Source organism: Sardina pilchardus, chromosome 6, assembly GCF_963854185.1.
Source record: "Sardina pilchardus chromosome 6, fSarPil1.1, whole genome shotgun sequence".
Lineage (NCBI taxonomy): Eukaryota > Metazoa > Chordata > Actinopteri > Clupeiformes > Clupeidae > Sardina > Sardina pilchardus.
The window spans coordinates 32,448,008-32,472,168 of NC_084999.1; the positions used below are offsets into that span (position 1 = coordinate 32,448,008).

The window sequence follows — 24,161 nt, forward strand, 5'->3', positions numbered from 1 at the left end:
TCGGTGTTGAATGAAGAGTGTTGGTGTTATTTTAACACCACCCAGTTATAAAATAGCACTGCTAGTGTTGCATGTTACTAATTTACGTTGTCAAATCAGAGTGTTAGCAGTCCATGGTCGATTTAAGCCACACCCCTACGTAACGGTTGTGCAGGTGGACGTGATCAAGACGAAAGAACTTTCTCCTGCGCCATTTTCTTTCGGGGAATATGCAAGACGGTAGAAGGTAAGTGTTCAATTTCACTGACTGAGTAGTCACACGCATGGTATTTGTTAATAATATAGTCTACATTAGCTTTATAATGTAATTGTAATCGTCTGTTTTGTATTAAATTCCACTTTCAGCTAGGGCAAATGACTATCTGATAACGTTAGGTAATAGCTAGCAGCTAGGTCATAGCAAAGATTTTAGCATGACTCAATACTCCCTAATAATGAACCTACTGTGTAACCGGGAATATATCGCTGGACTTTTAAAAATACAAAGTTATTAGGCTGTATTAGTTATGTCAGTGCAAGTTGCAATGTTCCGTTCCCGGTGGGCGGGAGTACCGCGTTAATGCTAAGCAAGCAGGCTAGCACTAGTTGAGTTAAAGTTAGCCACATTTGGTTGCTGCAATCGGCGATGGAGAAGCATTCATTATTGACCGGATTGGTCTGACTTGTGACCATAGGCTTGTGACATGGACATCAAACTATGCCCATATTTGTCTAAATAAATACACCATGACCTCGAAACGCATTACTTATGCGAATTGTAGAAAGACGTTGCGAATGCAGCTTAATAAACTACATCTCCCATCAACATTAGCGATTTCGCGCTATTTCGTGCACTCGCTGTCGTCGGAAACGAAAGGGGGAGATGAGGATCTTTGCCGAAAGTGCTCGCGGTAAAAGGATGGCAATATGGCTCGCAAAAAAGAATGGCAATATGGCTCGTAGCCCAGTGAAGGGAAATAGCCAAAACATTTGTGATGAACATGGACAAGTGAATGTTATCCTGCCTCAGCAGCTCGACTTGCATGCATGCTCATTTTCACTAAATACAATCTAAAGCACAATTCGAAAATAACATTTGCCCACTGACCATCAGTCAGATATTTCAAATAAATATAAATATATTTGGTTAGGCTATGCTGGGTTTCATGGAAGTGAAAATGCTGATTTACTGCCTAATGCTACCACTACAAAATGTTTTAGTAGTAGCAGTATGGGCTACTTAGGCAGTATGGAGTCAGATCACCATGAACATATTTACATTTGCCAAATTTTGCAGGATACGTTATATACAGGCTAATTGCCTAGTACATTCAAATCTTGTTTCCTGTAATTGTTTCTTATTTCTCAGTCATCCTTAATATTTGAAACTGGTGCATTGACATGTTTAACTGTTTGCCTGACACTTGTGTATCTTATTATAGTTTTTAACAAAGAAATGCTGGTTCAAGTGGAGTGCAAGGGTGTCCTGAAATGGGTTCGAATACCAATGAAGGATGACGGCTACGATTACTTTCAGTTCATTCAAGAAGGTAAGTACATTTCTGTGTATAGGCCGCTCCTAAGTATTAGTTGCAGGGATGCAGGATTTTTTTAAATTGTTTTTTTTAAACTACTGTATCAACAGCGGTTGTTGGGAAATTATATTAAGTGTTTTGGATCTCAGTTTCAGCTAAATTCAGCCTGCCAAATGAACCTGATGTGAACCTGAAGGACTCCTCAGGAGTTGATGTAGATGCTGACATTTTTGATGAGTTAGTGAGATCTGCTGCAGTATCTTTCAAAGTGTTTACTGAGGACTCTGGTAAGACATCCCCATTGGATTTTTATTCAGGGAATTTAGCAGACATTTTTGTCCAGAGTGACTTAAAATTAGTACATACATCTGTCAATAGGATTGGGACACTTTGGTTGCCAAAATATATTTTCCAATATATATTCCCCTTTCTCCCCTTAGCTGAGAAAGAGGTCTCTGAGGCTTCCTTCTGCTCAGATGAGGGATCATTCTCATCCATTGAGTCTGTGAGGTCATTCTCATCAGTTGAGTCTGTAAGTTCAGGCTCCACTGTGATCACAGAAAGCACCAAAGAACGGAGAAGGCGACTGTTAGAAGGACCACCTGACAGTAAAGCAGCAAAAGATGTAAGTTATTCTTAGGTTGTTGGTAGAATGTCAAACCATTTTCAAAATGCATAGCAAGTTTACATGCAACTTCTTTATTGCAGATGGTCTATGTAGCTCTACATCAAAAAAACAGGGGTGAAGACATATTCAAAGAGTACAATACAACCAAAGGCCTTTCTGATCAAACAAGAAGGAAACTCGTCAACATCTATGAAGGGTCAAAGTAACAATAATTAAATATAAAGTAAATTACAAAGTAAAATGTCATGTAAGTCATATCACCAAGTATCAAATTTAAATATATCAACGATTATTAAATGTAATCTAATTTAAAGTTTAAATCAATGTCATTTGAATTTTGAATTACATTAAACTTTAAATCAATTGAATAAGAAGTTGAATTAATTTGAAGTCATATATCACATTTACATTTGCCTGTTGTTCTCATTTTGAATAAGACTTAAAATTTCAGCCTCATGCAATTCCGTGCGCCACCATTTAATTCGAACGCCTTTACTTCAGACTTTGGACTTTGGTACTTCAAGGTTGTACTGTCACCTGTCAATCATGCTATGTCCCCCGCCCCCCGCCCGTCCACTGAATCTGAGTCGATTTATCAGTTCTTTAGTAATAGTTTCCCCCACTTCATCACCATCACTAGAGCCTTCGTCCTTCGTCTGACGCTGGGTTTCCACAGAGCATGTCACCATGCGAGATCTTCTACTGTCTTTGCGCGAAATACGCCTGCTAAAATTTCACCCAGGGGGTGTTGTCCAGTTGTCACACACCTAGCGTTTCGGCTCAGTGGTCAACAGGTTAGCTTAGTGGTTAGTGGTTAGCTTAGTGTTTAGTTAGCTAGACAGTCCAGTGCTTCAGATTACATTCAGGGGTTTATTTAGCCCAAGTATGTTCAAGTGGCATACACACAAAATTCCGTTTGAGTGTTTTCATGTTGACAACAATTCATAATTTACAGAAACACCACAGTTCATATCAGCGTGCTAACTATCTAGTCGCCTAGCTTGCTATGTGTTTTCAATTGGTTATAATGGGTCAACAAGCTAACAAGCTAACAAGCTAACCTTCAATGATAGTGTGTCCTGAACATTTGTTTAGCATATAAACAATAAACCGTATCAAAATAAGCCATTAAAAGTGGTCAAGAAACCTTTATTCACATTTAATATTTCCAATTACGACCTCCGGAGCCACCGCCATTGATTTGGTTTTTTTGTTACTCCCACCTCTGTGTACAGTGTACAACGTGGTGATAATTTCGCCCGGAGTGAGTGAGTCTTCCTAAAGACCTGATAAATCAACTCAGATTCAGTGGATGGGCGGGGGGCGGGGGACATAGCATGATTGACAGGTAACAGTACAACCTTGAAGTACCAAAGTCCAAAGTTTGAAGTAAAGGCGTTCGAATTAAATGGTGGCGCACGGAATTGCATGAGGCTGAAATTTTAAGTCTCATTCAAAATGAGAACAACAGGGAAATGTAAATGTAATGTATGACTTCAAATTAATTCAACTTCTTATTCAATTGATTTAAAGTTTAATGTAATTCAAAATTCAAATGACATTGATTTAAACTTTAAATTAGATTACATTTAATAATCGTTGATATATTTAAATTTGATACTTGGTGATATGACTTACATGACATTTTACTTTGTAATTTACTTTATATTTAATTATTGTTACTTTGACCCTTCATAAACATCCTGGTGGCAGATATGATTGAGAGTCATGGGTAAGTGACCAATAAAATTACACCCCCAATTCCAGAGAAGTTACGACGCTGTGTAACATTTTCATGAAAACAGAATGCTATGATTTGTAAATTATGTTAACCCTTTATTTAATCGTGAATAGTGCAAAGACCAACATATCAACTGTTGACAGAGAAAAATGTTGATTGTTTTTTTGGGGGGGGATTTTTATGGATTCTCTGAGTATTTTCATGATGAAAACATTATTCTTATATTGTTTCATTATTTGCCCACATCTTCACTTCTGAGAGACTGAGATGCTTTTTTAATAACTAATCATAGTGCCAGTTATCCTAATTAGTAGTTCCTCTATCATTAAAAAAAACTTTTCTTTTCTTATAATATATTTAATTGAAATTAAATTGAAATTGAAAACTTAAAATATCCATTCTCTGTTCTCAACCTTTTACACCAGCCATGTTAAAGTTATTTGAGCTACATTTCAAACTGACTCTATCTTACTATGGTGTAGGAGGATCCCACCAATCAATGTCCGTGTGACCTATGCCCTTGGAATAGTCACCCTTTTCCCCAATTTGAAGGATAAGGCCTCACCAACTGGATACGTGAGTATTATGTAGCAGGAATCCCTCATTTAGTTTAATTTGGTCACACATAAAGAAAAGCCTTATTTTGAGGTCCTGATCTTGCCTGTTTTCTTGTCTGACAGGAACATTACTATGATCCTCACAGTGGCCAAGGTTACTTGGCCTACAGATTGAAAACAGTTCAGCGCAATACCACAAGTAATTTCAAGAGGAGCCCCAAGTCTGCTGATCAACATGGCCCTAAGACCCAGCGTGAGACATCTACATCTGAGCAGCTGTCAGGTGATGAATGCAGAGAAGTGATGTCTGTGATGAAGCATTCAGCAGACCAACCAGTTGTGAGGGAGAAAATGAAGGCAACCTTCAAGCACCGTCAGAGTATGCTACACGATCCAGACCAGTCTTCAGTCATCCTAGATCACTTCCCCCGATTCTTGGATACACCAGGCTTGGTAAGAAAAACAGAGACTAGCTTGATGCGCCAATTATGAAATGTGTTGTGTACCTTGTTTTGACATGGTTTCTGTCTGTGTTAGATTAACCAAGACTTCACAATGCTATTTGGAGAAGACGTCTCGGGCAAGTTTATCGTGAAATGGCCAACGTTCTACAAACCTAGGATTATCACTGTCTGCGAAAGCCTTCGCCCTGGTACTCATGTGGATGACCTTCTCTCTGCTCAAGAGGAAATGAATGATTATGGTAAGTGTACATGTATTGTGTTTGCCATTGTTTTTCATATGCGCTTATGAGCTATGTCTGTATACTCATGAGATGTGGGTGTTTCTATACTAATCCACTAGGATGGGACAGTGACTTGGCAGCTATCCTCCTGCTTATTCATCTCTTGCCTCCAACCGCAAAAGGGAAAAGACATGGGAAGATCAGTGCCACTGAAGCTACTGACCATGTGGTCAAGTTCATGAAGGTACCTTCATTTGTTTATTTATTTTACATTTTGTAAATGCTGTTAGTTACTTTTTATGTGTGTGTGTGTGTGTAAACAAACATAAAATACTGTTCCTAATTTCCCCTCTAAAACTCTTAGGTGGGGACAAGCATGGTGACATTCCTTGACAGAGTTGGATCAGCACAGCCCTTTCTCCTCTGTGTTGGAGAAAAGAAGAGTAGTATCCAAAAGTTCTATGTCATCCTCGATCAGAAGGCCATCCCCTGTATGGCGCAGACAGCTGTGGCTGCCTTCGACGAACTGTTTAAGGCCCACTTTGTCTTTGCTGTATCCTACGATGAGGCCTTGTGCAGCTTCTACACCTTTATTCAGACTACTGTGTATGGGATTGATGTCGGCACTACAAAAGAGAGTCCACGGGTCAAGGAAATCCGGGCAAAAGTTGATCATACTGAGGTTTGAAAATGTTTACATGCTATGCTTGCAAGGTACAGCACAAAAGCTACTACTTTTTTTGTGTTTTTTTGCAGTTTATTTGCACCCTGGACGTACATTGCGTTTGAAATGTGGCGAGAATGGGTGTTCACATATTGTGGATTCAAGAAACATTTATTGACACTACATACAGACTGTAGCTTCAAGTTCTGTTGATCCTTTGGACGGTGTTGACAGTAATGTTTGCGTTCCTGATCCACTGCTGAGTGCAGTTTTCTCTTGTCAGTTACGCAGCTATTCTTGAAAAAAGATAGTAACTCTATTGTCGCTCAAGTACAAGCATCTGGAGTCTTTGAAAGTACTTTGCAATCTTTAGTTGGTTCAGTGGAGGAATTTGTAAATGATGTCTAAGCACGTAACACTGTTCTTAAATGTCTTTCATCTGAGGTAACTAAACAAACTCAAGAATAAAGAAAAATAAAGAATATATATTGTTCTACTACTACTGCAGTTTTGTCTGAAATTACCAAAAATTCTGCCATTTACCTTTTATTTCAGTTGGTGGGGTATGGGGAAATTTGACACCTGATGGTGTTAATGGTATTACACCTAGTAGTGTTAACTATGAGTAATTTTCAACACTGAGTTCTGTTGTTTTAACACTACACTGGTGTTGGTGTTGAAGAAAGAAGTGTTCTTTTTAACATTTCATTTTAACACCAACACCAGTGTAGTGTGAATACAACACCATAACGTGTCATACAGTGTTGATTTTTGACAATACAGAGTGTTAAATTAACTAAAATTGGGTGTTAAGTTCCTAACACTTTCAAAAATGTTAATTTAACACTATCGAGAGTGGATGCATATAGACACTTTACGGGTGTTAAAATTAACACTGTGGGTGTTAATTTAACACTGGTAAATTTGCTGTGTACTTGTTCTGAATTTTGACTATGAATATGGATTATGGCTGACCAGAAGATATCGAAAGATATTTTTTGACGTGGACCCTGATGGTTTTCTGACAATGGATATGACCACTTATTCTGAATTTTGACGATGGGACCCTGATGGTTTTCTGACAATGGACATGACCACTTATTCTGAATTTTGACAATGAATATGGATTATGGCTGACTGGAAGATATATACAAAACAATTTTTTCTTTGATTGAAGTTTACACTGATCTTTTCATGCATGGACCCTGGCTGGAACCGTCTAGTGCCTTCATTTTTTTAACTTCACGATAAATGCATACTTGAATGTGTGAAAGTGTTTTTCATTTTTAACTTGAATTGTGGAATAATAAATGTCTTGACAGCAAGTAATGTGTCATAAGAGTATTATGTATTTCATTCAGTGGTAAAAGGATTACATAATCTGCTGGGTGCATGTTCAGCAGTTGTATAACATGAAAGAAACAGACCCTGGTGAATCTGAACCACAATAGTGAGACACTTCCACTTCTATGTATTACAGGATGTGAAGAGAGCAGAGTGATTTATTCAGCAAATTTGTGGTCGCAGTTGCTCTCCCATCAAAATGTGGCTATGAAGTAGCAAAAGCTCTTGCTGCACAATTTCATTTGTTTGGGTCCGCTAAAAAATCATCACTGACAGAGGGAGGGAGTTTGTCAATGAGGTACGGGAGGTCTTTGTTAGGTTTTTGGTCTGATCATATTCATGATGCATGGTATATTGCATGTTATACAACAATTGGGTTCTAAGAAGCTGTTTCTTTGTTTCTGATTGGCCGAGAGACGTTCCATGAGTTGAAATATCCCACGATAATCCACTCGGACTTTTCACAGCTAATAATAAATCACTCCGCGATACAATGTCAAGTTGTGAAGTGTAAAACGAACTGTCACGTTGCATCCAAGCTGAAATACAGACGCTCAGAACGTAGAATATGACGGAGGTGGATATTAGCTAGTTGGATGGCATGTAGGCTGAGTAAAATAGTGATGTTTCAAAGCTAAAAACATATCCTAACCAGACGCAATGCGAGCTAACGTTTATTGCTTGACAACGGGAGAGATAGAACTAACCAGAGCCATGGAACTAACGACTGGCTTTTGGCCATAGCAACGTGCTTTTAGAACTAACGACTGGCCTTTGGCCATAGCAACCATCCATTTAGAACTAGTAACGGCAGTTTGTCCTGCAAGTAATAGAAATTTGTGGCGGAGAGAAGTAGTTCTACAAACAAGACAGTTTTAGCGATCTAAACGTTTACATTATAATGGGAAATTAGCGCAAAAAACAAGTGGTAGAATTGTTGTATAAAAGCAATATAGCACTCGTGGTCGTGGGTTGTTGCTGGATATTCCCACGGGTGTTGTTGCCTGCGCCACTCGGCCTCCGGCCTCGAGGCTACGGCCGAACAACACCCGTGGGAATATCCAGCAACAACCCACTCCCACTCGTGCTATATTGCTTAAGTATATTGAAGGTATACATTTGTCGGACTACGGATTTGGCAATACTGCAATCATATTGTTCCAATATTAATGATTTTTGCATGTATTTACTTAGGTCAACACAGAATTATTCTCCCTCTTTAATATTAAACATGCTGTGACAAGTGTCTACCATCCCCAATCAAATGGCCAGGTAAACCTGGCTATACATTTTATTGATATTATGTCAGTAGACATTGCGTAGTGCATGTGTATAATAAGGCCAAAATCTTTCACAGGATGAACGTACGAACCAGAATGTGAAGAACGCACTGAGACGCTACGTCAACCAGCACCAAAATGATTGGGATGTGCACTTGCAGGCTGTCACATACGGCATAAACACTGCAAAACAGGTTTGTGTTTCCACAGTTGGTGCATAGACTCAGGGGCCCATTCCATACTTAAAATGGTTAGGTTTGACCACTGTGATTGAAGGAGTACTATAATTACAGGAAGTGTCTTCTTATCTCAGCAAAAGCTTTCACATATCGAGACAACACAAGAAACACTGTGACAGGAACCACAGCTGCATCGGCACCCATGACCATTCATAGCAATTTACACCTCCATATCCCGAAATTGAAAATCTGCTTGTGGTTAAGAAAAAAAAAAACTGTTAGTACAAAGACAAACAAGCAACTTAGAACTGAAAATTAAACTTGTTCGCTTCACTTCTGCTTAATTTCTTTTTCTTGCTGCAGGACTCAACAAAATACACACCATTTGAGGGGTTTTTTTTTAAATAGAAAACCTGGTCATCCTGGGGTCATTAATGCATGCCCCATGGGCAAGGATTTTGAGATTGATGACCAAGCGGAAGATCTGGATGAGAACATTATGAAAGCGATCAATCTAAATGAAAAGGTTGGGAGGCACAGTTTATTGAATGAAGATGGCATAGTAGATGCATCATACAACATGTACTGTAACTGCAGCATTTTTGTTGTTGGTAGGTTCTCGCCAACATTGAAAAGGCCCAGGAGCGGCAAAAGAAGACGTATGCAGCCAGAAAGCGCAAAGGCTGCAGAACTGCAGTTCTTGCAGAAGGGGATGAAGCTCTCTTGTCTGGCAAGCAGAAATCTATTGGTCAAGGCCTGAAGCCTCTCCACCAGGGGCCTTTCACAATCCACGCAGTAAATGAGAAGGGGGTGGCCACTATAAACACCAGCAGTGGCACCCAAAAAATCAACATAAATCGCCTGCAGCCATACCACAGGAAAGCAGGCAAATGTTACAGTATTACAGTATTCATCAGTGTTTTTGTTTAGCACAGAAAAGGTATTGTATCTAATGGCAAATTAATGTCTACAGAAGCAGACACAGATCCTGTCCTTGAGGTGGGGATGGACCACTGCTATGCCTTCCATGGTCCAAAGTGACAAGAAGCCCTTGTGCCTTTGGTGTTGCAGCTTTCAGATTACAGGGCACACAAAGTAGTTGATCTAACGGTTATTTCTTTAACACTGACATTTTTGCAATTATTTCAGCTCACGTATGTCCTGGATACCAATCGTCCAGCGACAGAAATACTTGTGAAAGATTGTTCCACCTGCCTCACAAGAGAGGATTTTTGGACCCTAGGTTTGAATCGGTGGCTGGAATCTAACGTGAGTGTGTCATTTGTATGTACAGTATTTGTACTGTATGTGTGTGTTGTGAGTGCTTTAGCTCCTCATAGGAATAGGAAGTCTGTGGTTATACTGTGTACATAGACACTATGACGTATTTGTATTTTAATCCAATTTTTTTTTTTATATTAGATTGGAAATGCCTGTTTCAGGATCATTGAGGAGACTGCACAAAGACATGTATGTCAATTGATGCATACATATATGATACGTATTACTTCATATTACTAATCTATTTTCTATTGTAATCATCAGAGGAAAAACGTCCACATTGTTGATCTTTGTGGTCCCTACATAAAAAAAAAAGACATGAACCCAGTACTGGAACTGGCGGTAGGTTGTCTATGTTTTGCCGAAAGCATCAGATATGAGAAAATGTGGTGTCTATTGTAACATGGAAACATGTTTTTGCTAATACACACAGAACAACCTGAGACGTAAAGAGGTTATACTATTTCCTGCTTGGAGCAGGCAGGATGGCGCAGCAGATCACTACCTTCTTTGCGTTGAGTATAACGTTAAATAACCAACTTAAGATTTGGGGATTTCAATTGCAATGAAATGTAACACATAATGCATTTTCTTCATTAATCCCTTGCAGGTGTTACTGGTAGCTCAGAGAGAGATCCTGTTTTTAGATTCATTGGATCTCAAAGGGTTTGGAGACGAGGCCTACAGAGCAGCAGGGGTGGTGGGGAAAGCGGGGCAGCTGCCCCTGGGCTCGGCCCCCCCCTCCTCTCGCGGTGACGTGACGTGACGTGACATTACTTGTTAAAGAGCAAATGTGTTTAACTGCGCCAATGTCGTTACAAAGTTATTACCTATTAAATATAAGGTGGATACATTGTTAATTATGTATCCGCCATTTAACGTGTATTTTATCATGGTGAGTCATTACTTGAGGGAAAATAATTGTAAAATACCTTAAGCAGTATTATAATGTACTAATTAGCATAGTTTTGTAGCTAAACTATGTTGTTGTGGTTTGTATTTCTTTAAAAAGATTAAGTTTATGTAATTTTCCGAGAACCGTGCATCATGGGTACGATTATCTGGCGGCTTTGAATGTCATCATCAAATTGCGACGGCAGACTAGCAGCCTAGTGTACGACGTGGTGAGAAGAACGAATTGTACATGTCTGGTGGTGAACGTGCATTTCACAATGTTTAAAAGTAAGAGTGGGGCGCAAAAGAGGAAAGAAAAGAAAAATAAAGAGGAGGTTAAATCTAAACTGACAAAGTTGGACTCGTTTTTTGTTGTGCCTCCTACCTCTCAACTTGGTGGTGAGGAAAACCTAAGTCTCCGCCCCTTCCGGTCGGTCCACTGTCCGAGCTGCCTCGGACCTCGGTTGTGATGTCACATCTGCACTTCAACCGTTATTTTATTTTTTATTTTTATTTTTTTTATTACAACAATAATATTGACAGTAACAAAATATACAAACAGGTAACATTAAGGACTGAGATGATGCCAGGGGGAACATAAACAACATAAAGGGAATACATTACGTGGACTTCAACCGTTATTTTATCTTTTGCGCGTCCGAACATAGACGTCACGTTTTGCGGAAGCACTGGCCAAGTTCCAGGCATGTTTACTGTTATCAACGTTAGCTACATTTACCAACACCAGTTAAACAAGTCTTCATTCAATATTGCACTCACAACAAGGCCTATTTCCATTCCCATAGGCAGTGATACAGACGCAGGAAGGCATATTGTAGTGATTGAAATTGTCATTTAAACCACCAAAGTAGTCCAAACACAACCGTTAATATTTATAAATGAATCTGGGCGCAGCCATCTTGGAATCTGTCTCGGAAACTTCCCTCGGTCTCCTCCCCTCTCCCCTTCCTTCAGTCTCCCTTCCTCTGTATGGTCTCCTCTGAGTTCGACGAGCAGACGAGGTCGCATTCCTAGGGGGCGTGTTCGTGCGTGTCACTAGGAACGTCCTCGGATCTCGTCCTCGGATGGTTAATCGAACGCACTATAAGATCGGAAAAAAAAAATGAATGAGAGTCTACGGAGAAAAATAAATTATTTTCTGGTCCCGATCGTCTTGTGCCAAGATGTAACTGCTAACTAGCATAACAGCTAACTAACTAGCGAGCCGCTCGTTTAATGTTGGTGACGTACATCGTTTGAGACGAGAGATGTAGTCCACTGGGCGGATTCGCACAAAACTAACATCATTTTTAAAGTCTAAATTCACACACATCATATGTGAAATGCACAGTACAAACGGGACCAAAAATTAATTATGATCTGGATCCATTGACTCCCGTTCATAAATTTTCACGATTTAGGTCCAATGGACCGGAAATAGATGCGCGTCACTTAGGTCCCTATAGAGTGCGTAAGTGAAAGTGTCACGTTGTCCCGGTAACGCAATTTCCTGTTCTAAACAAACGACCTGCAAGTGGCATTTTCCATTGCCTCACCGTGTTGTTTCTTTCAAAATGAAAATAAATTATTTTTAAGCGGTAAAAATCACTATGATGTCAAGGCGTTTATGTATGCATCTGGTGTACTAAAAGGAGACGTTCACGCTAGCATGAAAAAGAAAGTTTATAATGTCACGGCAAACTGGGCTAATCTATGATTACATGAAGTTAGCTAATGACAACCGATGTCAACTTGTAAATTAATTTGCGCAAAAACTTGGCTTTTTCTGTAAAACAATCATCTGGCATAGGATTTCACATTGTGAATTTGGTTTGTTTAGAACAGAAATATCGGTTGTTACGGAAATGTGACATCACACTTACGCACTCTATTGGGACCGCTTGGGACAGTTCCATTTCGCCCTTTTCACGTTAACATCAGACACTTTCTGCTTTGAAGCTTTGCTGGGTATCAGTACATCTGGCGTAAGCAAAAGCTATGGTGATACGGTTACAGTGCTTAAGGTAAGATTAATATTTCACGTGTATTATCTTCATTTTCGTTGTTATCGTTGGCAATCATTGCGTCACGTAGCTGCCTTGATTTGAGATTAAAGTCAGTAGCCTAATCCTTATTATATAGACCCATTTACACGTAATAAAGCAATGGAACTGCGTGCGCAGCTTGGAAACGGAAGCTTTACCTGGCAACCGACATCTATCAACAACTCTGGCAGACCATCAGCTGATTGCACAGACATGTCCGGTTGCTGTGTTGTTGGCTGCCAGAATAGGCATTCGCATGACCTGGGGTTAACATTTTATCGTATACCCAGAGCTTAAGGGCCGTTTAATAACAACAGAAGAAAGTTATGGCTTCAAGCAATAAAAAGGGTGGAATGGACAGAGGAGATGATCGACAACTTCAGCTAGCTTCACCGATATTGGATATTCGACAGATATTCAAAATAAGGAACGGTCTTTCATTGAATATCCAAATATCCAATAACAAACCAACTTCATCTTCTGTGCTAACATGTTAGCTAGCTGAAGTTGCTGCTATGTAGGTTCAAATTTGCATAAAGTTGGGAGTTCGCCAACTTTGATTCGCCTGAAGAGGCGAATTCGCGCCATTTCGCCCAGAGCCAAAGAGAGAGAGAGTAATTGCTACACTCTTTAATGTTGCCGCCACACGATCAAAAGTTCCAAAAAACCTGTGCTGAATGGCTGAATCGCAGGAGGGTGGGATGTACCAAAAGTCTCATAACGAGGAAATAGCCTGGAAAAAGCGCTGCCATTTTTCCCTATGGATGTCAATGGGAGTGTCGCCACTCTGTTTTATCTACCGCTCTGTTTCGCCCTACCGGAGCGAATTTCATTTCATTGATAAAGAACTGTCTGAAAAATGACAGCTTACTCCCGACTTAACTCTTGACAAAGCGGTCGAGTTAGTGCGACAGTCGGAACAAGCTAAAGGACACATTAGTGAGCAGGGCGCTAGTGCTAACAGTAGTGCACACCTTAAGGCTGGCTTACATTGCACGATTTTGGCCTGTTTTAACAGTCGGCGACTAAATTTCCAAAATCGGGCGGAAATCTTGAGAGTTGTGCTAGATTCGCAGCGCGCTCCCGTCATCTAAATCGTTTAGTGTAAGGTGCCAATCTTAGCGGTTTTAAGTCCGTCGGAGGCAGTCTTTCTCTAGTTTTGCCGTTACGACAATATCAAACATGTTTGATATTATCGGAAGTCTTTTCAGTCGTGGCTCATGCAAATAGTGACGTGAACATTAAAAACCAATAGTAACCTCTCGCGAACACGAAAACAGGAAGGGGCAAAATAGGCGACAGCTGTAGCCTGTATGATTATTTGTTATTTCATTTCTTATAATTTATTAGTCGGCTATTCTACGAGACAGAACAACTCTATATCTGTTAGTGATGTACATCAAACAATGCTGCAGAAACGCGAAAAAATCATGTGATTTCCTGTTAATGATGACGTGTAGCCTATTGCACGATGGAAATAATTTGAAGGAATCTAGCAGCAGTCTTGTAAATAGTGACCCACAGTCTTTGCAAAATCCTAATCTGAGACTGGCCTGTGACTAGACTGTGACTAAAAACTCAATGAATTGTCTTTAGATGTGAGAGGGTCTGAGACTGTAGTCTTTCAAAAATCTTTTCCAAATCTTTGCAAAGTCTGTCAATGTAAGGTAGGCTTTAGTGAACTTGAGAGGGCAACGTGTAGTAAAGCCAGAGCCGCCACCATTTCCAGCAAAAGGGGAGCAACGTGAATTCGGCGGAGGGAAACCGGAGGAAGAACTGCTACAGGTGCGGAAAACCACATGGAAAAGATGACAGATGTCCAGCGAGGAATGCTGAGTGCCACACATGCAAAAAGATGGGACACTTTGCTTCAGTATGCTGTTCGTACATTGTCAACGATGATGAGCAGATCCAGGCTCCATTCCTCGGGGAAATCACACAGGTGAAGGACAGCATTGATGCATGGACGCTAAAGTTACCAATACAGGGCATTTTTGTGAACTTTAAATTGATACTGGGGCAGACACGAGTGTAATAGCAGAAAAGACTTTTAGCCTAATGGAAAATAAGCCAAGACTGAAGAAAGTCGACACCGCAATCGATAGCCCAGGGGGTAGGCTGAGCTGCCTCCTATTTCGTAGCTAAAACACAAAGAAATCAGACGCAGTTCAAATTCAAGGTGCATGTGATTCGTGGGGCTGACAGCCACCTTCTTGGGAGGAATGTAGCTGTCGCAATGGGCCTAGTGAAATGCATTGGGGAAATAAGAGAGCAAACCCCCTATCTTGCAGAGGTAGGAATACTGAAAACAAAACCAGTCAAGATAACACTGAAAGAAGGTGCTGTCCCATACAGTGTGTCAACTGCAAGACGTGTGTCAGTGCCCATGGTTTCGAAAGTTAAGAAAAACTTGATCACATGGTAGCCAGTGGCGTAATCACTGAAATTAAAGAGCCAACAGAGTGGTGCCCAGCAATGGTACCAGTACTCAAGAAAAACAAAGAACAGATTTGAAAAAAAAAATTGAAGATTCATCAGTCTTGAAAAGAATGGAGGGAAAAATGGATGAAGCAAAAGAGAAAATGAAAAACTCACGGACAAGCTATGGCTTCAATATATGGACATGATCAACATACTGAGGCGGTTCATTTTGGCAGAGCGTCTGGGAAACTGGAAACTTCACATCAACACACATTGTGACATGCTGCAATACCTTGCTGCATCTGGACATAATTTCTATCTTAAGTCAGCTAATCTGTATCTGCAAAAAATGTCCAAACTTGAACATGAACAACCTGCCACTTTTGAAAACTTTGAGGGGGGTCTCCATGTCATCAGGAGAAGTGATCGCCTTTGGGCTGGCCTCTCCACAGACTTGATCATTGAGCAGGTTCTGATGAGAAGCATGAAGACAGACGAATGGTGATCTGACAAGAGGTAGAGGCATGACAGAGTTGCAGCGGGTGACCTGGTTGCTGTCAATGCCTGCATGCGCTGAGGTCAACAATGCCATACAAGAGGTCACCGGAACAGCATTCACAACAAGTGAACAGCATAAAGACAGCATGGAAGCAAGAATTGAAAAAGATCAAAAAGACATCCAAGAGCTTGAGAATTTCCTGCAACATCGGAACCCTTTCACATCAGACCCTTCCCTCAGCAACATCACTAGTGGAGTCACAGCTGACAGCTCTGTTAATGTAGATAAGGCCAAAGATGTTGGTCTGCATATCTTACATAAAATGGAAGGAAAGAATGTTGCGTATACTTTCAGAAAAAATGACACTAGAGCAGTGACACTAGCAGCCAAACATGTCATCAAAACTGATGGTGAATTTGTGCAGGTTGCTCCTGAGCTTTTGTTCCAGCGCTACATTGCTGCATCAGAACACACAGAGAATCCTGATGAAATCTTCAAATAGGAATTATGTGGACATCCAGCTGCATTGTTTGATAACATGGGGATGATGAGGAAGGCTAACAAACCAGCACTTACAAATGCTGTATTGGCTCTACATACACCGGATGAGCATAACCCCTCATGCAATGTCCATTTTGTTCTTGATGGAGGCTCTCTTGCAGAAGTTACCTTGGCCGCGTGGGATTACCTATGGTGCCATTGCAGAGATATACTGTACATCAACCACGTAAGAAAGAACTACGGCCAGTTAACTGTGATTGTATTTGATGGATGACAGTGGACCATCTGTATTGGTGTACGGATTGCTGGTAGTGCCCTGCATTGGTCTACAACAAGACGCTGGCTGTTCGGCCTCAGTGGTTGCAGGTGTAGCCTATAGCAGGGAATGGTTGTTTTCCCTACGCCAGAAGGCTACTCCTGAACAGTGCCTGCTAGACAAAGTTCCTGAGGAACAGCTAAGGATTGAGCGCCGCTATCTGAGGAAACAAGGGAGAAGAGGGGGTATCCAACACCGACTTCGCCGCAGGCGGCATAAACCTCCTCTGCCATATATACTTCTAAGTAATGTTCGATCTCTCAGGAATAAGATGGACGAGCTCTGCATCAACACAAAAGTTTGCCATGAATACCGTGAGTCTTCCCTTATGATTTTTACAGAGACTATGGCTTCAGCGTGATGCCCCTGATCAACTGATACAAGGCTTTAAAAACATAGACCGTGTACAGTTGAGACACGAGTATAGTTAAGACACCTTAAATATCTTGCGTGCACAGTAAGCCCAAGTTGTGATTTTTGCTATGCACATGCGTATTAGTGTCCTCTTCGATCATGGAAAATTTGAATGACACAAGTATCTCCTATCCAAAGTTATCGGCAAAAGACATTTTTGACGTCACCATGTGCCTTCCACAATGAATAGCTCATTACCCTTATGAAACTGTTATACATAATTGGTATCATTACAAACGTTATCATGTGCCCTAAAAACTGACATATTTTATGACATTATGTCATGTAAGGTCGTTGCAAAATCTAGGGAAATGTGCGAGGTGCTCTGCGGGGGACAATTTAGACACACATTTGCTGCGTTTACATGAGAGCTTTAATTCCGAATAAAACCAAGTTAAATCGGAATAAAAGTTAATTCCGCTTTAAAAGAGACCATGTAAACGCTTATTCCGCTTGAAAATGATTATTCCGAATTAAACTTAATTCCGATTTAAGTGGTTGGTTTATTCCGATGTTAAAGCGGAATTAACTCCCCTCCTTGATCATGTAAACCTTTATTCCGATTAAAAGTTTATTCCGTTTGTTTGGCGCATGCTCGTACAAGGAGGAAGAAGAAGCGCATGCTCGTTTCATGGTTAATTCGGCTCCGTCTTCTTCCCCCCTTATCCGACAGTCTTCTCCTCCTCAGCTAGCAAACGTGAAGCTTGACAATATTCTCGAGCTGCTGGCTAAATAGTAGGCCTATTATCAGAGTTACTGTGAAACCCGTTTTCATTATGTTATTGTCCATGCTGTAACGTTAACCCGAGATGACAAAAAAGTTGCTAGCCAGCTAAAGTTTGTTTTCTTCCGGTAGACCTTATTAGGCTACGTTCATGCGCCGCCTGTCCAATCGGAACCCTTCCCGACCCCCAGACGTTCAGCAGAATACAATAAAGCGTAATTAACGTATGTTCCATGTAAACGCCAATTCGGAATTATTATTTCCATGTAAACTCGAAGGAGAATATTTTAATTCCGATCTATTTAATTCTGAATAAACTAATTCGGAATTAAAAACATCATGTAAACGTGGCCATTGTATTGTTAGCGTCAGCACTCCAACATTCCATTTGTACGGTGGCCATATCTGTTCCTGCGTCACATGTTTTGTACATGTTTCGCACCCCTTTAACAAATGCTAATGTAAATTAAATTAATGAAGTTAAATAAAAAACACTTTGCAATTTCTAGGGTTTTATTCATTACATTTTGCAATGAATGGTTAGTTTACTATACTTCATTAAAAATCGGTGTCTCAACTGTACCACATAATGTCAACTGTACCACATAGAGCTCCACAGTCCCGCCCACAGCCTTGTCCGGAAGAAAAAATCCAATACAATTTCTCCATTGACAATTGGAGAATAAGCCATAACATCGTAACCGTCCATGGTAGACTTAAAAACAGCTACGATGTGACTAAGCGATTATACCTGCTCATATAGATGTCAAAAGTTAATGGGGGCATCAACCAAAACAATGCTTTATTCACGATTTAACGAGAGAGTACTACACTACCCGACACCCTAACGTGTAAAACTGGTGAAAGCAGAGCCTTTGATTGGTAGAGATCGCCGTTGCCATGGCAATCCCAAACAAACTGTACTCAACTTTTCCCGCGCCTATCGTCCAGCTACGTCTCGCTGGAACTTCAAAACTTAAAATGGCTGCAGGGCTGTCAGGACCGATGTGTGGTCTTCCGAAAAAGAACGGTTTTCTCATCTTGAAGGTTGAATTTACTCAATGGAAACGGTAGGAAGTAATCATCTTCTTTTCTCAGATTAATATGGAACCATGTTAAACTATCGATAGGCTGCAAATGTTGGAAATGTGTGTACGTTTGCAAAGCATCATGGGATTTGAGTTCTCTATCTCAGAATTTAAGATATGTACACAGTCTTGTACCTTTCGCTTTTTTTACATTTTCTGTTCATTTTTTCACTCGAAATTATAAGTTATATGCTTATGAGTCACATCGTAGCTGGTTAGCCTAAGGCATGGTCTAAAACTCTTTATATCCGAATTTTTCCAGAAGTCAATGGGAGAAATGAATGAGAAATTTACTTCCGGACAAGCACCTCTCTCGGAGGAGGGGCGGGACTGTGGAGCTCTATAATGGTACAGTTGAGACGCAGTCGAGACAAAAATGCACCTTATGTTTATGAGCTAATTGTGGAAAATATAAACTACTTATGGGTATTATTGATTGATTATATTTAAGTCTACAAGCTCATAAAATGTCATGTGGAAATTCACTTCTTTTCACTATCTATTTTTGTGTGTAAAATCAAAACGCAAAAAGTGTCTCAACTGTACACGGTCTACCCACTCGGGGAAAACTAGGGGTGGGGGAATTTCTGTGTACATTAATGATTCTTGGTGCTCCAATTACACTCTAAAGGACTCGGTATGCACACCGGATCTTGAACTGTTGTGTCTGAGTCTAAGGCCTTTCTACCTACCCCGTGATATGGAAACATCTTCATTAGCGTGGTTTCCACCGAGCGGTAACGCAGCAATTGCCGCCTCACGCATAGCAGACTGTGTTCATAAACAGCTTCAGTGCAAACCAGATGCACCAATGTTTAATTTAGGTGATTTTAACCACTACAAAATGGAATGTGCCTTTCCGGGATTTCAGCAATATGTCACCACTGCCACACGGAAATGTAATATCTTGGATAAATGTTATGGTAACATCAAAGATGCGTATATATGCTTCAAAAATCGGTCCACCCATTTCAAATTCGGATCACAACACGATAGGACTCATTCCAACTTTTAAACCCGCCTTAAAAAGAAGCAAGCCACTTATAAAGTCTGTCAGTGTGTGGCAGGAGGGTAACAAAGAGGAGTTAAGTGACTGCTTTCTGGCCACGGACTGGAGCAGTTTTAATGAGGACAACATTGACCATATCGCCAAGGCCTTTACAGGGTACATTCAGTTTTGTGTTGACACTGTGGTGGCAATAAAGACGGTAAAAATATAGCCTACCCTAATAACAAGGACTACATCACACCTGTTTTTATTTGTTCTGATGTAATGTTCGGAATTTTATTTAATGTCATGTCAAATTTTTGTATTGATTAGTCTAGATTAATGTATTTCCTTTTTATTTACGTCTTTTTGCGAAAGTTTCCGTGTTGTTTTTAGCCCTTTTCAATGCATAATTCGGCTGATGTTTTCCATTGGGACCCTACCACTACTATGGCTATGCTTGCTGGGCCTCGACGTCCTTCCAATCCATCCGTGAGTGGTGCTGCAATAGGCCCTTTTCACGCTAACGTCAGACACTTTCCGCTAAGCTTAAGCTTTGCTGGGTATCAGTTCATCCGGCGTATGCAAAAGCTATGGTGATACGGTTCCAGTTCTTGAGGTAAGATTAATATTTCACGTGTATTTATTATCTTCATTTTCCTTGTTATCATTGGCGATCATTGCCATCACGTGGCAGCTAGCTTAAAGTTGGTTTGATAGTGGATATTCAACAGAGATTCAAAATAAGGAACGGCCTTTCTCTGGCTGTGTCCGAAACGGAAGGCAGCTGCCTACTGCCTCACTGCCTTCACTGCCGAGCGAGTGAGTTGCTGTAGAAGGCAACAAGGTAGCAGCTAAAAACTCTGTTTCGGACAGCCTACTGTAGCAAGATATCAACCAAAGATTCTAGAACAGAGCAAGATGGATCAGTTGTGTCAAAAGAATGAAAGAAAGTACACGACAGGGCGCCATTTTGGTAAGCTCAGCAACATTTCAGACACAGTTCCAATCATATAAACCCACATCAACAGCTGTTTTTGCCGTTGCCAGCTGTTTTTTGTTTTGTTTTGTTACTCGGTAATGATCTGGCCGTGTGAAAGGCACGATTTATTACTTTTCGGCTTACCAAAATGGCGCCCATGGAGCGTTAGAATGTACTTCAACATATCCAACGTATTCTCCGGCCAGTGATCCATCTTGCTCTGTTCTAGAATCTTTGATATCAACATAGAACGCCGTTGCTATGTTACCAACAGCTGTGCTTTAGGTGCGTTAGTGTAAATCGCTAATTAGCATGATAGTCATTGCAAATTAATTGCCACTGATGTGTAATGACCGGGCAATTTCTGGAAATGCTTTATAGTCGGCAGGCCAAGACCTTAAAAAAGTTGGCAACCATGCTAGAAGTCATTAGTAGGGTCTGAGGTTCCAGAATCCAGTGGTTGCCAAAATCATTTTTATAATTTCAGGTCAAATTTGAAGGTCAAAAGGTCGAAAACAATAGATTTCATGGTTCGTCTGGGGGGCTCTATTTTCATGACATCCTTTTTAAAAAGTTGGCAACCATGCTAGAAGTTATTAATAGGGCCTGAGGTTCCAGAATCCAGTGGTTGCCAAAATCATATTTGTAATTTAAGGTCAAATTTGAAGGTCAAAAAGTTGGAAACAATAGATTTTAATGGTTTGTCTTTTGGGGGGGCTCTATTTTCATGACATCCTTTTTAAAAGTTGGCAACCATGCTAGAAGTCATTAGTAGGGTCTGAGGTTCCAGAATCCAGTGGTTGCCAACATCATTTTTATAATTCCAGGTCAAATTTGAAGGTCAAAAGGTCGAAAACAATAGATTTCATGATTCGTCTTTTTTGGGGGGCTCTATTTTCTTGACATCCTTTTTAAAAAGTTGGCAACCTTGCTAGAAGTTATTAGTGGGGTCTGAGGTTCCAGAGTCCAGTGGTTGCCAAAATCATTATAATTCAAGGTCAAATTTGAAGGTCAAAAGGTCAAAAACAATAGATTTTATGGTTAGTCTTTTTGGGGGCTTTATTTTCATGGCATTCCTTTTTGAAACGTTTGAAAGATTTTTTTGATAAATATTCATTTTTATTGATAAATAATTTGGATATATAGACTTGATATGGCCATTACTCCTTTATGCTATGAATAACATAAAACGTTCTCTAGAGAATATATTGCTAATGAATAACAAGAATGCTTCTTTATTTCAAGGCAAAATGTCAATGCCAATTCAGACTATAGTCTACAATGTTTTTGTTGCTCACAATTGTCGTTTACAATCTACCACGTCACACTATACGATTTTAGAATCATGAAAACCTCTCCGCGTCTTGGTCGGGAGAGTGGCCACATACACCGAAAACATTGGTTGCGTCATTGCGACTCCCGTCAAATTTCTGACAAGCCAGTCTTTTGGTCGGGCTGTTTTAGAACGTTGTGAATGACAAATCGCAAGTCGTGAAGCATGTCACATTATAAGATTCCCTCCGCGTTTGATGTCGTGCCCGATCATTTGAAATCGGATACGACGCTGTAAACTTGTCGGTCACGACAAATGGCCAAAATCGGGCTGATATTGTGTAATCTGACCAGGCCATAACATCTACCTTGTCAGATTGCACCCTTTGCCTGGTGATTTGCACATGCAAGATGCAATGACAATGCATCACTTGTTGGAGGTAACATTTCCATTGCCTTTTTGCCTTTCTGAAACAAGTCATGTCTAGCCGTGTCAATACCCAAAGATGTGCATGGTGCTTTGTACAGATGGCACAAAAACTCCTCAACGTCACCTTGAGGCCCATCCCAAACAACTCCATGTAACAGTTCTGGGTGTTGCAAATACTCATGTCCAGCAAATGAGGAGACAGTATCACAACTAGGGTTGGGTATCGAGAATCGAGAATCGATTGGAACCGGAACCGGCTTTCCGATATACCCGGAATCGTTCAAAAGTTTAAATTTCAATACCTAGTATCGATTCTCAGTATGCTGACCGGAAGAAGAAACCGCTGAACACCAACAAAGAAGCATCCACCGGAAGTGTTCGCACAACTGTGACTATATAGCCAATGGACCTTGCCTAAAACTTGTGACAACAGGCCTTACCCTCATAAGTTGCTTTTTATTGTTTATTTGCTATTCTGCACCAGGTTAGCCGAGTGGGAGCAAAACAACATGTTTAAGTATCTGCAGCATCATACACACATGTGTAGCCTAAATGTGTTTTCATGAGGTTTCATTACATTATAATATTTATATTCAAGTTAAAATTGATGGAGAAGGTCAGACTATTTCATTCAGAAAGACCGTTAGCTAGCTTATTAAAATACTGGTGTCCTAAACTTTTTGACCCTGCCTCTTAAAAGAATCGGAATCGAGAATCGGTAGGAACCGAAATCGAAACAACGAATCGGAATCGGAACCGGAATCGTTCAAATTCAAAAGATACTCAACCCTAATCACAACCAGTTAGGGCATGGAAGCCGAGTACATTATCCAAAACTACTCGAGGTAGTTCTCATTGATAAGGTGGACTGGGTAGCACTCATATTCCTTGGAAGTCCCACTCATCATCCACACCTTGTAGACTTGGTCCCTAGTGAAGTGAAGAGGCAGAAGGAGATCTGTATCACTGCACTTCACAATGATGTTCTCGTACCCAGCATTAATTACTTCCAGCAGGTATCCGCCGTTCATTCCGACATACCAGCACTCCGACATTGACGTCTAATTGTCGTAGTGGAGGCATGTCTCCTTATGGGAAAAAGTCCCACCACTCCGACATATTTTTTTTCATGGTCGCAGTGGCGGTATTTAACTTTTTTTTTCAAACAACGTGCCATTCCGACATGAGGTAATTAATAGGCTATTAATGTTACAGTTATTATTTTCCTGTCACTTCGTCTGTTTTATGACCTAGAAGGTTGTATTTGGCATCTATGGATAGCTCTAGCTCTCCTCTTTTATCTGACATGCAAGCCATATATTTTTTACCATGGTTTCACGAGTAGCCTAAATCAAACGAAAGTAGCGGTAGCCGAAGCTATATGACATTCTTATTTGTTTGTCACTTCGTCTGTTTTTATAACACAATCGATGTGTTTGGTATCAATGGAAAGCTCTGTTTCTCCTCTTTCATTTGATATGCGTGTCTGTTGCCTGCGATGCCTGGTCCCGGAGTAATCCAAGCGAGAGCAGTGGCTGCGTGGAGCAATATAGACTGTAAATATGATAGGCCTATACTTTGATTTAAATTCATGATTTTATTTTATTTTCATACTTGATCGTACAGACACTGTCTAGTCTCGTTAGAGCCCCGGTTCTGCTCTTTCATGCAATATAGGTCTCATCTCGCTATGACTAATAATCGCGGAGCAATG

At 40.5% G+C, this 24,161-nt stretch overlaps 1 protein-coding gene and 1 long non-coding RNA gene across 2 annotated transcripts in view; both read left to right on the forward strand.

Moving 5' to 3' along the window:
* Positions 1–150: 150 nt before the first annotated feature.
* Positions 151–2,303, forward strand: LOC134083283 (uncharacterized). Its single transcript, XR_009939721.1, has 5 exons — positions 151–226; positions 1,422–1,529; positions 1,664–1,801; positions 1,955–2,139; positions 2,223–2,303. It is a non-coding gene; the product is annotated as an uncharacterized LOC134083283 (long non-coding RNA).
* Positions 2,304–3,821: 1,518 nt separating this feature from the next.
* The window catches only part of LOC134083467 (uncharacterized), a 39,477-nt gene continuing 19,137 nt past the window's right edge, over positions 3,822–24,161 (forward strand). The window contains exons 1-6 of the mRNA XM_062539791.1: positions 3,822–3,874; positions 4,366–4,459; positions 4,564–4,893; positions 4,978–5,143; positions 5,245–5,369; positions 5,490–5,678. Of these exons, the coding sequence (XP_062395775.1) occupies positions 3,858–3,874; positions 4,366–4,459; positions 4,564–4,893; positions 4,978–5,143; positions 5,245–5,369; positions 5,490–5,678 (921 nt within the window). The 5' untranslated portion in view covers positions 3,822–3,857. The remainder of the gene's footprint in view (positions 3,875–4,365; positions 4,460–4,563; positions 4,894–4,977; positions 5,144–5,244; positions 5,370–5,489; positions 5,679–24,161) is intronic.